Raw genomic sequence first — 16010 nt, forward strand, 5'->3', positions numbered from 1 at the left:
CTTAAAGCAGAGGAGATTTCAGCCCACATCTCCTCAGGAGGTCTTTCTGCAGGGACATTTTCTTTGTAGAGATTTGTTCCTTAATGCTGCGAGCACTCTTGTGGTTCTCAAAGTGAACGTGTGCAGAAGTAGCATTTAAAAGATTCCTGCTCCTGGTGTTGTTTTGTGATACCAAAAGGCTTGGTTTTTCATGGGAAATCAGACAGCCTGATAATTTCAGGTGGTACATCTGGGTGTTTCTGCCATTGGAATCAAGTGCACAGCGTGATGTTCGTTTAAGATGGTAAATGTGTAGAGTGTCCAACTTATAGATAGCTGGAGGAAATTTTTCCCTCGTTATGTGGATTTGAAAGCAGTGCCTCTAAAAGCACTATCCAGAGGTTTATTTTCCAGTCACGAGGCTTTACTTCCTTCCTAGAATTGTTTTGACAGTACGGCATTCCCAGCCAAAAGCTTATTGAAAAAGTTTTAAACTCAGAATTCGTGGCAGTAATTTAAAGTAGAATGTATTGCAGGGCTGTTGGGTTTATCCAAAACCGAATGTTTTTACGTGCACAAAGGATTCAGAGAGGGGATTTTTCCTGGGCAGTTTTGTTTTTGCTGTTCTCCCCAGAATCCACCAGCAGTGGAGCAGATGTTAGGAGCCGCTTTGCCTACAGAGCACTTTTGGATTTTGTTTTCCTTATTTCCCCGTATTCTTGCCATCTCTCCCAAACTGCCTTTCGTAGCCATTTGCTGTCCCAGTCCCACTGCTACGTTATTTGTTCATGTTTATCTCTGGTTGTTTCTCATACGCTTCCTGCAGCAGGTGTGTGATGCAGCAGGTATCAACTGCGCTTCTACTTTTTTCCTGTTTCTTCACTGTGACGTGTTGTTTTTCAGCAGAGTATGGATGTCTTTTCCATGAAAAGCTGAAAAATTGCATTCCTCAAAACCATTCATTCCCTGTGGTTTTCCAACAGATTGCCTTTTCCAAGTAACTGCCACGTTTTCCAAAATACAACTCTCAGTCCTGATGGTAAGGAGTAGGTGAATAGAAGCTGTCTTTGGTAAGGATGGAGTGTTGTCTTTTGCCCCTAGAGAATATGCAGAATGGAGCTGTTCTTAACAAAGAAACAGAAAACAAGAAACAAAAACAAGCCAGCCAAAAAAAACAACCTCCTTGTGACTGGTGCACAGGGTTGTTCCATCAATAATATATAACCCTTTGTTCATTTAACACATACATAAGCAGTGGCATTATTAATAAACCACAGTGGTATCAGGAATCTATGTCACCCCACTACTTGCAGTAAACATCTAATCATGGGATACTTGAACGTTCAAGCATAAGCTCTTGATGAGGCTGGAGTACAGCTGAATAAATACTGTGCTGTTGGGCCATACCTGCTTGATCTGAGCACGTTCTGTTTAAAAACAACAGCAATGTTCACCACTTCTTTCAGGAAAAAAAAATATTACGTTTTATAGTTTTCATTGACTTTAAAGCAATCCATAATTTTATTTCTCCTGCATCAGATTTATCCAGCTATATATTTTCTATTTGTCGTGACTGACGGGTTGAGTTACCGAAATCTGCTTCTGCCAGTGGCAATTCAGAGAGAGATGGGGTGCCAGGAAGGAGTTAAGGAGCCAGAAGATTCATACTGCAGCACTGGCTGAGTGCAGAAGATTGTTCTCCTGGGGAGTTCAGATAGGAGCTCTGGGATGGGTGCTGCAAATCCATAATGCCTCCTTGTCAAGTACTGCTGCTATTGACTTAGCTAAAAAGCATTTAACACCCGCTTTGCCTTTTCTGGTCATAAACATTTCCAGATTAGATATGAAATCTGCCTCACTGTGTTTTGTTTTTGAAGTGCTTTTTGTAAATGCTCAAGGTTTCCATAGCAACTGGTGCCATTTGTTTAAACTGGAGCTCACCGGCCTGTCCTCCTGCACCTCACTGCTGCTGGGATCCTGCAGCTATCACTCGTTTTCTTGGCATACCTGGGAGTGACTCATGAGTACTGCATAGTGGCTCACCAGCAGGTCTCTGTAAAAACATGGGCCCTTCCCAGAGGGCCATCGCTCAGTAGGATGACAGATGTGGGCTTCCTCGCTTGCTGACCTGTTTGATTTACCTCCTCTTCCTGTGCACCATTCTGTGCAGCTTTAGATCGCTGTGTGATCTCCCTGTGAGAGCAGCACCCGGGCTGGCTGGCAGCTCTCTGGCTGCCCACACGATGAGGATGTGTCTCTGTGCATTAGAAGATGGGTTTGGTGCATCTTTCCTTTGCTTTAAGTGAAGGAAGTGGGGAGCAAATTGAAGGCTGTTACCAGAAAACTGAGCAGAGGTCCGTCACAAGGCTGCCACTTGGCTTAGGTTCCCCAAGAGGAACAGAGCCAGCTTGTGCTCCTATTGCTCAGGAGGGTTTTCTATGGCTGAGCAAGACTTCAGGGATCACCCAGTCAGATGGTACTCAACCAAGAGCAATTCCTGCCTGTGCAACACATGCCGGTGTTTTTATCCTTAGAATGGAGCTGGTTTTTGTCTTAATTACTTACAAACAGGCTTAAAAGGAGAGGGGAGAGGAAAGGACAAGTTTGTTCTGCTGAAGTATGTGGGTTCTCTGCAGTGGCTGTAGCCACAGAAGGAACTGGGAGTTGATAGTTGGAAAGGTGGATCCCAGCTTAGGGTTTTTAACCTGAAGTGTTTAAAACATGAGAGAAGCAGCAGATCCCCCCAGATATCAGCTCCTGTTGTCGAGCCGTGCTCCCATCGTGTATCCTTGTGTGCTGCTGCGTCTGCGGCAGTGCTGGAGGAGCTGCAGCCTGCCCTGACCCCGTCAGCCCAAACAGAGGAAACTTGCATAGCAGTTTCCGTCAGGGAACATTTTGCAGCTCATCTTGAAAACAATGAGCTGTATTACCCCATTAATTAGAAGTAGAGTGATGACAGCCAAACGCTGTTATCCTGTGGCTGCTACTGAAGTACTGGCTTCATTTCAGCTATGGCTTTATAACTAAAATAATTCAAAGAATAACGTGGTGTATTTCTGTGAGGAGCATTAATGCATTCAAACTTTCTGGTCTCTACGTTGTCCAGTGGGTAAAAGGAAGCATTACAAGTTACGGTGGCACAAAGCACATGAGAAGTCAGGCTGGGCCGCAGGCTGGCTGAGGGAGCAGCAGGGTCAGTGCGCTGGGACTCAGCACAGCCAGGGTGCTGCTGCCTGCTTGCCACAGAGGACAGTCGCTGTGCACCTCCAGCCGACAGGCTCTAATCAGGCTTCCAAAGGGCCTCATGTAGCCTGCACACCTCATCAGAGATGAGCAGCACCGGGCCCTGTGCACAAGGATGACCTCAGCTCTGCACTATGTGACACAACCACCCCACCATGGGAGCCCCCTGGCAGCAGGCTCTGCCATCCCGGCGGTGAGGTCGCGTTTCAGCACCAGGAGCACCCAGATTAAAGGCATGATTTAAGCCGCCGGAATAAATATAGTTGTTACATTAGCGCATTGCAGGCCTAACTTGGGGGATTATGTCACAGGATATTTTTTTTCAAATTGTCTCAACTAAAAACTTCAGGCTTCCTGGTTATTGCCATGGTGATGTTGCTCCCAACTCAACACTGAAATTTCCCGGAACCGTTTATAATCCTGCCTGCTCAGGTACCTGAAAGGTTTTACCTGAAAGAAAACTTTTGTGTTTGTGCTGAACAAACTTGGAGGGCAGCTGGGGCTGGGGCTGCTAGTGCTGAATTTCTCAGCAAGGCCTGGGATCCTCTGGTGCTGAGTTTGTTGCTAGCGCAGATGCATTCACCGGGCTTCGTGTGGGTGTGAGGTGTCCTGCCCACCACCAGCACGTCTGGGTTGCTGTAGGGAAGAGCTCAGCCCCAGAGACCCCTGGACGAAGGCCCTGGCCTTGGTGTGGTTGTGATGGCAGAGCCGAGATCCAGGGATGGGCCTACTCTAAGCCTTGTTGTGCACTTTGGGCTCAGGGAATGCATTTAGCCACTGAGATTAACCAAAAGCTTTTTCTCTTACTAAATTAATTGTATCTCCCAGTACAAAGGCTTCAGACTAAGCCTGGCCTTGAGGTTACTGCAAGCAGCCAAGGAACATGCTTGCAGCCAGATGTCTCCTCACATCGAGGCTGGAGCGTTGCTGGCAGTGCTGCCCTATGTTGCCCATACTTCGCTCCCAGCCCCATGTTCTGGAGCCAGGCTGCAGTGGGACTGCCCTTGCTCAGCTCCTTACCAGGCCTCAGCAATATTCTGTGTGGGTGAAGCTGCCAGAGGGTGTCTGAGTGGACTGTTCTCACATTCGCCCTGCATAGGGAACAGCTGAGCCACATCAGGTTCTATCTCCCTCCTTCTTTCCTTCTCTGCTTCTACCTAGCTCTGTCCCCATCGCTGCCCTATGCGACCCTATGCTATGCTGCCCTATGCCCTATGCTGCTGGCTTATTCTGTGACCCCTTGGCTTGAGCGGCTCTGAGGTGTGGTTGCAGCCTCTGCTCATTTATAGCATTTATTTCAGCTCAGTGCTATGTGTATGCCATTTCTTGTCTGTGGCTCTGTTTGTGCATCACCAGTGTGGCCGAGACTGCGGGGAATGGAAAATTTTAGGATCCCTCGGATAAGTGGACATAGGGTCAACCGAAGCAGGTTCTTAACCCTGCTTAGACGCATCAAAAGGGGCAGAAGTGGGAGGAGATGTGCGCGATGGTCTCTGAATGGTGGTGCTACGCGGTCTCCATAGTTTATTGTGGCGTTGGGGTGCCTTATCCCGGCCCGGAGCTGGGCTTGTCCCGAACGCAGCGCTGCGGGGCTGAGCGCCGGGGGGCCGCGGGCGGTGCGGTGCGGATCGGGGCGCGCCGCCCCGCGCTCTCGCAGCGCCCCGTTCCCCCGCGGCTGGGGGGCGGTGGAGGAGAGGCGGCGCCGGGGGCGGGGGGCCGGGGCGGTGCCAGGCGGCGGGGCCGCGGGTGGGCTCCGCCGCCGCCGAGCGTGCTCCCGCGTGGGCACCGCCGCTCTATATAACGGCAGCGGGCGCAGCCGGCTCGGCTGAGGCAGGCGGGACGCGCTCCGGTCGCATCGCGTCGCACCGCATCGGATCGCCCGGCACCGCGCCGCTTTCGGCACCGCGCCGCTCGTCTACCGCTCCTCGGCTCCGCGGCGCTCCCGCTCCCTCTCCGCTCCGGCACCGTCGCCCGGCACGGCCGAGGCAGCTCCCCCCGCTCCGCCGGCCCCGGCCCCCGCGGCGGGCGGCCCCGCGGGCGGCAGGATGGCCGCCAAACCCGCCGAGCTGCTGGGCGTCTGCTCTAGCTACCAGGCGGTGATGCCGCACTTCGTCTGCGTGGCCGAGGAGTTCCCGCCGCCCGCCCGCCCGGCCCGGCCCGCCCGCGGCAAGGCACGGCGGCCGCGGCAGTCGCGCTTCAAGACGCAGCCGGTGACTTTCGACGAGATTCAGGAGGTGGAGGAGGAGGGGGTGTCCCCCATGGAGGAGGAGAAGGCCAAGAAGTCCTTCCTGCAGTCGCTGGAGTGCCTGCGGCGCAGCACCCAGAACCTCAGCCTGCAGCGGGACCGCCTGGGCAGCTGCCGCCTGCGCAACAGCCTCGACTCCAGCGACTCGGACTCGGCCCTTTGAGGGGCGGCTCGGCTGGGCTCGGCTCGGCGGGACCCGGCCCGGCCCGCGGACTGCACCCGGCGGCGGCGGGGACCCGGCGGTGGGAGGTTCCGCTGCCTGCCGGGTCGCGGTGTTTTCTGAGAAAGCGCTTGTACCTTCGTTTCTATTTGATTGTATGAAACTCTCCGTCTAAAAGACAAAAAAAAAAAAAAAAAAAAAAAAAATCTTTTCTATCCGTTAGAAGAAATGAGCTGTTTTAGATGCATTGAGCTGCCGGACTTTATATTTATTTTTGCATTTAGACTGTCGACTGCATTAATTTAATATGTTTCTACCTGAATGTCTGTTATTATTTCCATAAAAGAGTAATAAAATCCGATATATTTGCACAGTATCCCCGGGCCGTCCTTATTGCGGTGCCCTGCCCCCCTGCTGCTGCTGCCGCTCGCGGAGTGCCGATGGGACGGAGATGGGCTGCGGACTGACCTTACGCAACTTCGTTTGCTTTGTTAAGATGGTCGTGTTCGATTGGATTGATGCTTAAGGACTGCTCGGAACTGGCTGTGCCCAAAAGCTTTGCCGCAGACGGGCAGGTGTAGTTCGTGGCTCGGTGCATTGACTTTCTGCTCTTACCCGAGGGTTCCCGCCCCTCTTCCCTGCCCACAGCTGCATAGTGCTGCGCACGGGTTCAGTACCTGGGGCCGATGTGGGCTCCTATAGCTGCCATCTAGTAGCGAGGGGTGAGATTCACCTGGAGCTGATGGGCAAAGGGTTTTAGTGTGGGACAAGTGAATTCTTTGGCACTTTGGGGTGCGTGAGTGTTTGTGTGGCTTCCCAGTCTCTGATCATGTATTTCTCTGCAGAGCGAGAGGCAAATCACAGGGCTGGGAATCTCCGTGCCATAATTTCTCAGTCCAGTGGCAGCATCCCTGTGCTGACAGCTCCCCTGGGGCCCTGCAATCATCCCAGTTACCGGGGTTACCCCAGGTGGTTATTGGGAGCTTCTGACCAACATCACTACAGTGAGAGGTGGAGAGGAGGTTCCTTGCATCCTACCTTCGGGTGCTGCCACACTGATGCACCCCATGCTGCTGCTCCTCGGTGGCAGAGGTGCAGGTGAGTGTGACAGATGGGCCGGGAGCAGCCCGGTGTGGTGTAACGACCCATACAGCATGGGGAACCATGCTCAGAGTTGCCTCTGCCTGGGAACTGAGGGACAGCAGTGGTGTGGGGAAGATTCCTTTGGACCAGTCCTGCCACAACCTCTCTGAGTACCAGAAGAGTCTTACAGTATCCTGTACAATGCGAGAGCCAGCCTGGCTGGGCAGGAGGGGTAAACTGTAAGTAGTAAACTGTGCCCACAGTGTGTAAGCTCCAGCTTGCTCCCTCATCAGCCTGTGATCTCCAGCTGCCCTCAGTGCCCAACCCAGGACTGCTCTCTGCGCCTGTAGATCCAGCTTCAAGAAGCAGGGTGGTCAAAAACAATGCTTTTGAGAGACAGAACGGGCTGGATGTTAATACAGAGGTAAGAACGCCATCCCAGTGGCTAGGCTGAATAAGTTCCTCTTCAGCAGTTCCTTGTTAACAACTTCCTGCTGCTTCTCAAAGCAAATGACATGCAAACAGGAGATGCCCAGGTGCAGGCTGGTGTTTCTCTTCCCAGCACTGCCCTGTGCAGCAGAGAAGCACAAAGTGCTTTAGCTCTGTCCCAGAGAGGCCACGCAGAGTGACTGACCGCCTTTGCTGTGAATTAAGAAGGTTCCTCTTGCCATGGTTTTTAGGACCGTGGACATCCATCCTGTAAGGGCTGCGAAACCACTGCATTAAATTCACTTCACTGAGACTGCTTCAAAGGCTGCTGAGGCTGCCACCCGCTGCCCAGGCTGCAGACGTGGGCTAAGCGTTCCGTTCCGTTCCATAGGCCCACAGCCTAAAGCACCCAGAGGTGCTGTGTGGTAGAGCTGGGATACAGCCAATGGGCACTGGCAGGCTGCGTGTGTGTGGGAGGGAGCGGGGAGCATGAGGAGAGAAAGAGCAGAGCAGAGCGCGTGGCCCTGGGCTTTCTGAGCTACACCAGCAAGGCCCTGAGCACAGCTCTGGTGCTGCCTCCAGCCGGCTTTGTGCCTCAGCGCCAGCTGCCTGAGCCTGTGAGCATGGAGCACAGCACCTCTGGGTATTTAATGAGTGCAATTAGTGTAACTGGTGCCAGGGGACAGGGAACTGTGCCTTAAAGCTGCACAGCTGCTAATTGTGGTGTCAGAGTCACATCAGTGCTTCTACTGTTGGAGAACCATCTTCAGGGCTATTGAGCCTGTGACCTGGGCCATTTTACCCTGGTGTTAGCATAGAGTCAGCTCCTGATTTCAGCTGTGGTGGTGCCAGCCTGGCTCTGGTCCCTTCTCCTTAGCAGCTTGAGCTTTGTGCTGATGTTTCTGAGCACGTTCACATGCTGGCATGAAATTCAATGCATGAAATGCAATGTCCAGGGCATCTCTCAGCTTTGTATGCCCTGCAAATGTCTCTCAGGTGCACTGGGGAGCAGAGCCCCTGGAAGGACATGGGAAAGGGCTTTTCCTCGGCCACCGAGCACTGGTAGAGAGCAGCAGAAGACCTTTGAAGCAGAAGACTGCTGCTTTGGAACACAGATGAGTAAAGTCTGCCTGAGTCTGATTTCAAACAAAACAAGATTGGCTGCAGTAATTTACAGCTCTGTCTTGAACAGGGATTCTTTGTTTGGAAATACTTGCATCGAAGATGTTGAAGTTATTTATTAGGAGTTGGTGAAAGGGAAGTTTTCTTCCTTGGCTTGATTTAAAACCCTGTTGTTGTGGAAGATTTCCCTGCCTGTGAAGAAAATGACCTTTCTTAGGCAGGAGGGAAGGGGACTGGCAAAAAGGCAGTGAGGGAGGGGGAGAACACAGCTCACTTGTGGAATGGCTCTTGGCTAGCGCAGAGCTGCATGAATGATGTTTATGTGCTTGTTACTTTTAGTCCTGGCTTCTGGCAAGTCTGTGTTTTCCCTTTGAGAAATGCTTGGAGGTCCTGACCGTGCTTGTTAAGGACCCATTTCTGCCTCTTTTCACAGCAGCCTTGAATGGCTGAGGGAACTTGAGCTTTGCTCTCCAGCCAGCTCCAGGGAAAAGCAGCAAGGCAGAACAGCTTTTTCACCGTATCTGAAGTAAAGGCAAACTAAAGTGTGGGGAGAGGAAGCATGGGAGGGAAGAACATAGAATCATAGAAAGGCTTGGATTGGAAGGGACCTTAAAGATTATGTAGTCCCAACCCCCTGCCACGTGCAGGGCTGCCTCCCACCAGATCAGGCTGCAGATCCAAGCTGGCTTTGAATGTCTCCAGAGATCAGGCACCCACAATCTCTCTAGGCAACCTGTGCCTCACCACTCTCTGAGTAAAGAATTTCCCCCTAACATCTAACCTAAATTTCTGCTCTTTTAGTTTAAAACCATCCCTATCACTATTAGACCATGCAAAAAGTAGTCTGTCCTCCTTCTGGGTATAAGCTGGTTCCAGATTTCATCCACCAGAAATCCAAGTTCCTCCCCACAGTGTTGTTCTCAAAGAGCATTTCTCCCAGTCTGTGCTAATAATCGGTATTGCCCCAACCCAAGTGCAGCACCTTGCACTTGGCCTTGTTAAACCCCATTAGGTTCACATGGATCCACTTTTCAAGCTTGTCCAGTTCCCTCTAGATTAAATCCCTTCCTTCTATTGTATCGACTGCACCACTAGGCTTGGCGGTGAAAATACCCGGCCTCTGAGAGAAGCTGCATGTGGCCATTCTGCTATGGGACAGCCAGCTCTGGGTGACCTGCCATGGGGAGCACCCAGGGATCCAGGGAAACGAGTTGCAGTGTTGCCTGCTTATTCTAATTAGGAAGCGTATCAACATTTTTCTGTGGCATTTTCGTTTGCTTCCCAAAATAAACATTAGACTTACCAATCAGCTCCTCCCTTTCCCAGAAAACCAGTCCCAAATAACCAATCTGCTAGCTTTAGGAGTTCAACTATTAATTTTATGACTATGTCTACGTTGGTAAAGTGTCCCTATGTGTTTTTATCATACAGATGAAGCAGGGAAGAGACAAAACTGCCCAGATTTCTGCCTGGCTTTAAATGCAGCACTAGGTTTAGGATTGCAGGCTGGGAGAGCTGATGAAGTCTTTGGCTATTCTTCGGAATGGGGAAGAAAACGAACCCTCAGGGAGGATAAGGCAGTATCAGAAAAACTGTTTTTCTGTGTTGGTTCACTTATTTCCAAAAAAATGGTACATCAACAAAGGCATCTGTGTTTCCTACTGCAGGGTGGAGATGTAATAGTGTGGGGCCTTACAGTTCAGAAAATAAAATGAGGGTAGGAGAGAGTTGCAGAAATTCTTGAACAGTTTGAGAAGATGAGGAACTTGTTCATGATTTCTGAGAATACAGGGCTGGAGCACCATATGAGTTAGCAGACAGCAGGTTTAGGGCAAACAAAAGGAAAGACTTTCCTTCTACAGTGAACAGTGGAATCATACTCCACTCCTCATCCTCCCATGTCTGTGTCCCTATGGATGTGTGCTCCATCTCTTGCCCTCTGCTCGATGCCTGCCTAAACATTTGGGGGCTTATCTCCAAGTGAGCATCAGCATCATCTCCAGAACGCAGCCAGATAATGCGGGAGAAGTTGGGTGCCAGCATACAATTCCTTTCCAAATGCCGTGTTAGCTCTGCTGCAGAAAATGGCTCTTTCTGGAGGCGGCAGGGTTAGCATTTCAGGGGGCACGGTTATGAAAATAAGACGAATGTCCAAATAAAAATAATTGGGCCGAATTTTGCAATGACTAAATAACTCCACTCAGTAAATGGAATTATACTGAGCAAAGAATAAATCACTCCAGCGTTTGGCTCCAGGTCCACTGCTGGAGTCCGGACAATAATAACAGGTAGACTGGGATTATGCATGAAAAGCCAGGGTTGTGCTTTTCCCTGCTGTTACCAAGTGTGCCGTGCCTATTTTTGTTGAGTATGTCTCCAGCTCACGTACAGCGAGCTGGAAGCTCCTGTCGCCGTGTGATGCCCCCACTTCCCGCACAAATGAACCCATGCACGTACACAAGGCCGTGGCTGGGCCTCGCAATGGCCTGACGTGTTTCCTGCTGCTTATCTGCGGGCTGGGCCAGGCCTGCCAGGCATGTAGGCTCCAACGGTGCTCATGCTCTGGGTTTCCAGGTCCTGTTGCTCAGCTCTCACAGGCACTGCCTCTGCCTGAGCCTCCAGGCGGTTCTTTTAGGATGCTGTTGGGAATTTTATTTAATGCTGTCACAGTAAGGAAATGCCAGGGCTCCCTTGTCAGTCCCCTGGTATTTGGGAGGCTTCTGCTTCCCACTTGCCCTCAAGGCTTCTGTGGCCTCGCTGTGCTGGGAGTGGGGCTGCTGGAGGTGGAAAGCAGCCTCTTTTGGCCGTGCTCCTCAGGATAGAAATATGGTTGAGAAGCTGCTTAGCTCAGCCCTCCCCCAGTGCATTTTTGTTGTGAAGCGGTTTTGTTGGAGCTCCCAGCTCTGGCCCAAAGAAGCCGAGTGCTGCTCCCCACCGCAGTACTCTCTGTCCATCACACCCTGTTCTGCTCTTCTGCCATTGCCCCAAGGTGAACAAACTGCAAAGAAAGCCATAACTCCACTTAATGCTCACGCTGCCTGCCCCAGCCCTCCTTGCACTCACAGCTCTGATCTATCACACGGAGCTGCCTGCCTTCATAATCCCAGCACACTCACATTTTCCATTTTGCTATCTCTCCTTTGACCCAATACATGCTCAAGCAGGACAGCGTGTCAGAGCCAGCAAGTACATCCCCACTTCCAAAACAGTTGTTATTTTTACCGTCTGCCCCTGCTTGCTGGTAGGATGGGTCTGAAGGCAGAGCTCATGGCTGCATCCCACTTGCACTGCTTGGCCACAGCATCTGTCCTGCATCAGAGTGGGGGCACCATGTGAGCTGTCTGAGTGAGGGAACCCTCTGAAGTCAGATTTTGAAATTTTGGGTTTTTTTTTTTTGCCAGGAGGACAACCATTTTCCAGAAGGGGACTGTTTTTGCTTCTCTTCCTGTCAGGCTCCAAAAGCTGCTGCTGGTTTCAGCCAAGTGCCCACACGTGGGTATGAGGGCAGAAGCACAGGAGGAGATGCATGATGCTGCACACCGGCACAAGCAGCTGTCAGGGGTAACCTTTTAAACTGCTCACGTAAAAATCGTTCCAGTGCCTCTGTCAGAGTTTTCAGGCTTCTTATGTGCATTGGTAAGACATCTTATTTAATGCTGTTATGATGTGTGGCAGGGCCCCTTGTGGGCAGGAGGATGGAGGACCTGATTGCACGCGAGCCTCTGGTCTTGGCATGGGCACTGGCCCACCTCCATCCTCTCTGTACCCCCTTCAGGTGTTACAGACATTGACAAGATCCCCCTGAGCCTTCTCTTGTCCAGGCCAAAGTCCCAGCTCTTTCAGCCTCTCCTATTGGAGAACTGAGTTTTCCACCCTGTTACAAGGCCAGCACCACCTTGGCTGGGACTTCATACTGCTGCCTCTGCCAGTTTTGGGGCTGCCTGGCTGCTGCACCATGCAGTTTTGCTCTTTCAGCTCTTTGTCAGCATTGCAGGATGTCTTTGCCCCTATGCTGCCTTGCTGCCAGGCAGTGCACGTATAGACCTGGCTATATATAAACGAGCAGGGTTAGAGATCTATTTTTAGCCTTTCTCAGAATATTCCCCTTGCTATGCATTTCTTGCCACTGACTCCTCATCCTGCCTCCTTGATGCAGGAGCCCTCTGAGGTGAGAGCTGCCAGCCCAGGGGCCAGGGCAGAGACACAGAGACACAGAGACACAGAGTGCACAGGTACGGGACAGTTACCTGGTATGTCTGCCAACAGGAGCTCAGTTGCCCTATGCTGGTGCATATGTTGAGATGTATCCTGTTATGCCTCAAACATTTTAGGAGAGCCATCACAGCAGTGAAGAATGAAGTGCTTCCCCGTGGGTGGTACAGCAGGCAAGTTGTGAGCATTTGCCTCTTGCATTGGTTTTCCACCTTGGAAGAGTTGGCTGCATCAATGCTGCTGCATGAGCTGGCTGCACATGAACATGCAGGGGTTGGCCTGGAGAGGACATTTGTTTGGGAGGTTCTCCTTCCCACTTCAGTCACTTGCTCTGGTCTCTGGTGGCAAAGCTGTACCTCAGGGATGTTCTGCCTTGAAGGACCCCCCAGGCTGGCACCCTGGCCAGTCCTGTGTGCAGGGAGGGCTGCCATCATGCAGGTACTCGTGGTGATTCATGGCACAGTAATGCCTGCATTCCTGGTTCCGCAGTGGAACTGTAAATCTCCTGCTATTTGTTGTTTGTTTTTATTTGTTTGTTTTTTATTGTTACTGTTTTTGAGGGGTTTTGTTGTTGTTGTTGTTTTTCTTTACTATCTTGGCTCCTGGAAGCCTCTGGTCTGGCAAGAATCTCTGCTTTTGCTTTTATAACACTTCCCACTCTTCCTGTCTATGGCAAGAAGAAGCTTGGAAATGGGATTCCAGTATTCTCCATAGGCTAGGGGAAAGAGAGGGGACATGCATCAACTATTAGGACCTAAGTATAACTTTTCAGCAGTCTTATCTTGGAGGGAGTCCGTGTGGGAACATGGGGGCCTCACTGCAGGAGAGCAATCGTATCTCTTTTCTCACAGTGACGATGGATGGTCTGAAGGGGGAACTGCTCTGCCTGTTGAAGGTTGGGGAATATTTGTAGGATTCTTTTTGTTTGTAATGCATGATAATCTTGTCCTTGAGAAGCTTTTCCTAGAAGCTCAATCATGAAAATCGTGTGACCCAGTAACAGGCTAGTTTGTCTGCCTATTACCAGTCCTCTTATTTACACAACCTCTGATAATTTTTGTGCCACTTGCAAGACAAAGATTATTACTGCTGCCATGAAACCTCAATGTCACACAGCATTTGAGCTAAGCAGCAAGGAGCATCATCAGCTGGTCCTGTCCCCCAGCAGCAGAATATGCATGCAGGGATCATGCAGCCCTGGTAGGTCTAATGGCCACAGCAGCATCCCCTGATGAATCCATGAGAATGTGCATCTATGGAGTGGATGGCTCTGAGAGCTGCCCAGGTGGAAAAACCTTTTGCCAGATGAAAAACTTTTTGATTACAGCCCCTTCAGAAGACAAGTTTCAGCGTATCATCAGTATTTTTGACAATAGGTGTCAAACAGGTTTTGTAACAACAGAATCACAGAATCACAGAACGGCCAGGGTTGGAAAGGACCTCAAGGATCATGAATCTCCAACCCCCCTGCCACATGCAGGGCCACAACCTCACCATTTAATACTGGACCAGGCTGCCCAGGGGCCCATCCAACCTGGCCTTGAACACCTCCAGGGACGGGGCATCCACAACCTCTCTGGGCAGCCTGTTCCAGCACCTCACTGCTCTCATAATAAAGAACTTCCCGCTGACATCCAACCTAAATCTTCCCTCTGTCAACTTAAAACCATTTCCCCTTGTCCTGCTGTTATCTACCCTTTCAAACAACCGTTTGCCGTTATCTACCCCTTTCAACAACCCTTTGTATCTACCCATCTTATGAACGTTGCATCTCTGTGACTTTATTACAGTTAGCTAAAAGGAAATGGAAAACCAACTGCATTCCATATTCCTTCTTCTTTACAGGAGTCATTGTGGCTTTCACAGTGACATCTGCATTTTATCTGTTCTGTCATCTCTGGGATTCCAAGTACCCATGTGGCAGTACTGGATTTTAATTCTCACCTGTCTGCACCCATCATTTAGAAAGGGAGATTTCAATTCCTGTTTGGAAGGGCTGCAGTATATCAGCAGATGAATGTGAGTCCAGTGCAGTGATCCACAAGCTGCAAATCTGTGCCAAAAGGAGGACTCCATATGAGATGGTTGTGTTGCTTTTCCATGGTCAGCAGTGAACCCATGCTACTGGTGCCAAAGCCCAGGCTCCCTGGCTCCATTTTGTGGGAGGAAGGGGCAAAGAACTGGAGAAGCCTTGAGTCTGAATTTTGGCCAGGACTTGTTCGCTGCTCCCACCAACAGCGCCCCAAGTGCTAATTATAGACCTCTCATTCTGCTTCGGTCAGGGCAAATGACAAAGTGGGGTGAAACCCAAAATAAGCAGCCCTCAGAATAGTTCTCTCCACCTCTTCCTGCTAGTGGCATTGCTGAACAAGACTTCTTGCTCCCCTTCAGACAGGCTCTCAGAGGTTATTTTAATCCATCTTTTAGTTGCAAATAGCGTTTATCAGAATAAGCTTGGGCTGGATGCCAACTCCTTCAGATTTTTGACTGCCCAGAGGGGAAAGTCTCTGAAAAATAACTGACTGTGCTCCTACTGCGTGTTCTCCGCCTCCCCCCCCCCCACTCCCCCCGGGAGGCTTTGGGGACATAATAAGGAAAGATTCCTCTGATGGAACAGAGCTCGGGAACCAGGCTTTGCTTACAGCTAGTGATTCCCCTGTCATCAGCACTTGTTCCCAGGAATCAGAGCTCCTGCTCCTGTCACCGGTGTCAGTGTTTTCAGATTCAGCTTAGTAGTCATTCGGAGGCAGGAAGGGGGTGGGAAAAAGGTTACAGAGCCACTCATTTTCCAGTCACTGGTGGGAGTGTGACCCTGGCTGGCTGGATCCCATGGCCACTCAGTGGTCTGCAGTGCCTTTGCAGTCTTTACTGAGTTCACAAACTGTACAAAGTTACATTTTAGAAAATATTGAGCACTAATTGGCATTCCCAGGAAAGCAGCCAGGAGTGGGCCATGAAGATTGAACTCCCAGTTTCACTGAGGGCATTTTGATAATGGGCAGCATATGGGCAGCTTGCCCTACTGCTTCAGCTCAGTGCTCTGGCTTGGGCTCTGGGGCTGTGATCTTTCACCAGTACTAAATCAGTTTCAAAATATCCTAAGAGTAGTATGTGTGGTGGTGGCCTACTGCCTGCTGTCTCTGGGCAGGAGGAGACAGGCAAAGGAAAAGATCTGACAGGAGGATGGAGATACCACCAGAGGTCTGGGGACCGAGAGAGGTTGGCACAGGAGAAATTAAGGAATGTACTGATACATTTGCAATGTCTTGTTGTCCTGCACCATTTGCTAGAATGACTCTGAAGACTGTTTGGACTGATCTTGACCTGCTGATATCTCAGTATGCAAGACCAGGACTTTGAAATGCAGGTCAAAAGAGCACTGTGAGAAAGCTCTGTGCAGAAGGCCTGTTGAGGGTGTGATATTTAATGTGGAACAGCAGCAGGCTGCACGGAGGAAAACTGCTGTACTCCAAGAATACAATGGTACCTTCCATTTTGCTCTCTCACCTGCTACCTAAGATCCAACTGCATATTGCA

At 50.7% G+C, this 16010-nt stretch overlaps 1 protein-coding gene across 1 annotated transcript; it reads left to right on the forward strand.

The window, feature by feature from the left end:
* Positions 1-5245: 5245 nt before the first annotated feature.
* Positions 5246-6003, forward strand: CUNH11orf96 (chromosome unknown C11orf96 homolog). Its single transcript, XM_042868016.1, has one exon. The coding sequence runs from the start codon at positions 5268-5270 to the stop codon at positions 5628-5630; it is 363 nt and encodes a 120-aa protein (XP_042723950.1). The 5' UTR covers positions 5246-5267; the 3' UTR covers positions 5631-6003.
* The last annotated feature ends 10007 nt before the right edge of the window (positions 6004-16010 follow it).

This window comes from Lagopus leucura, unplaced genomic scaffold (assembly GCF_019238085.1).
Source record: "Lagopus leucura isolate 7727_CA_CO unplaced genomic scaffold, USGS_WTPT01 Super-Scaffold_1, whole genome shotgun sequence".
Taxonomy (NCBI): Eukaryota; Metazoa; Chordata; class Aves; order Galliformes; family Phasianidae; genus Lagopus; species Lagopus leucura.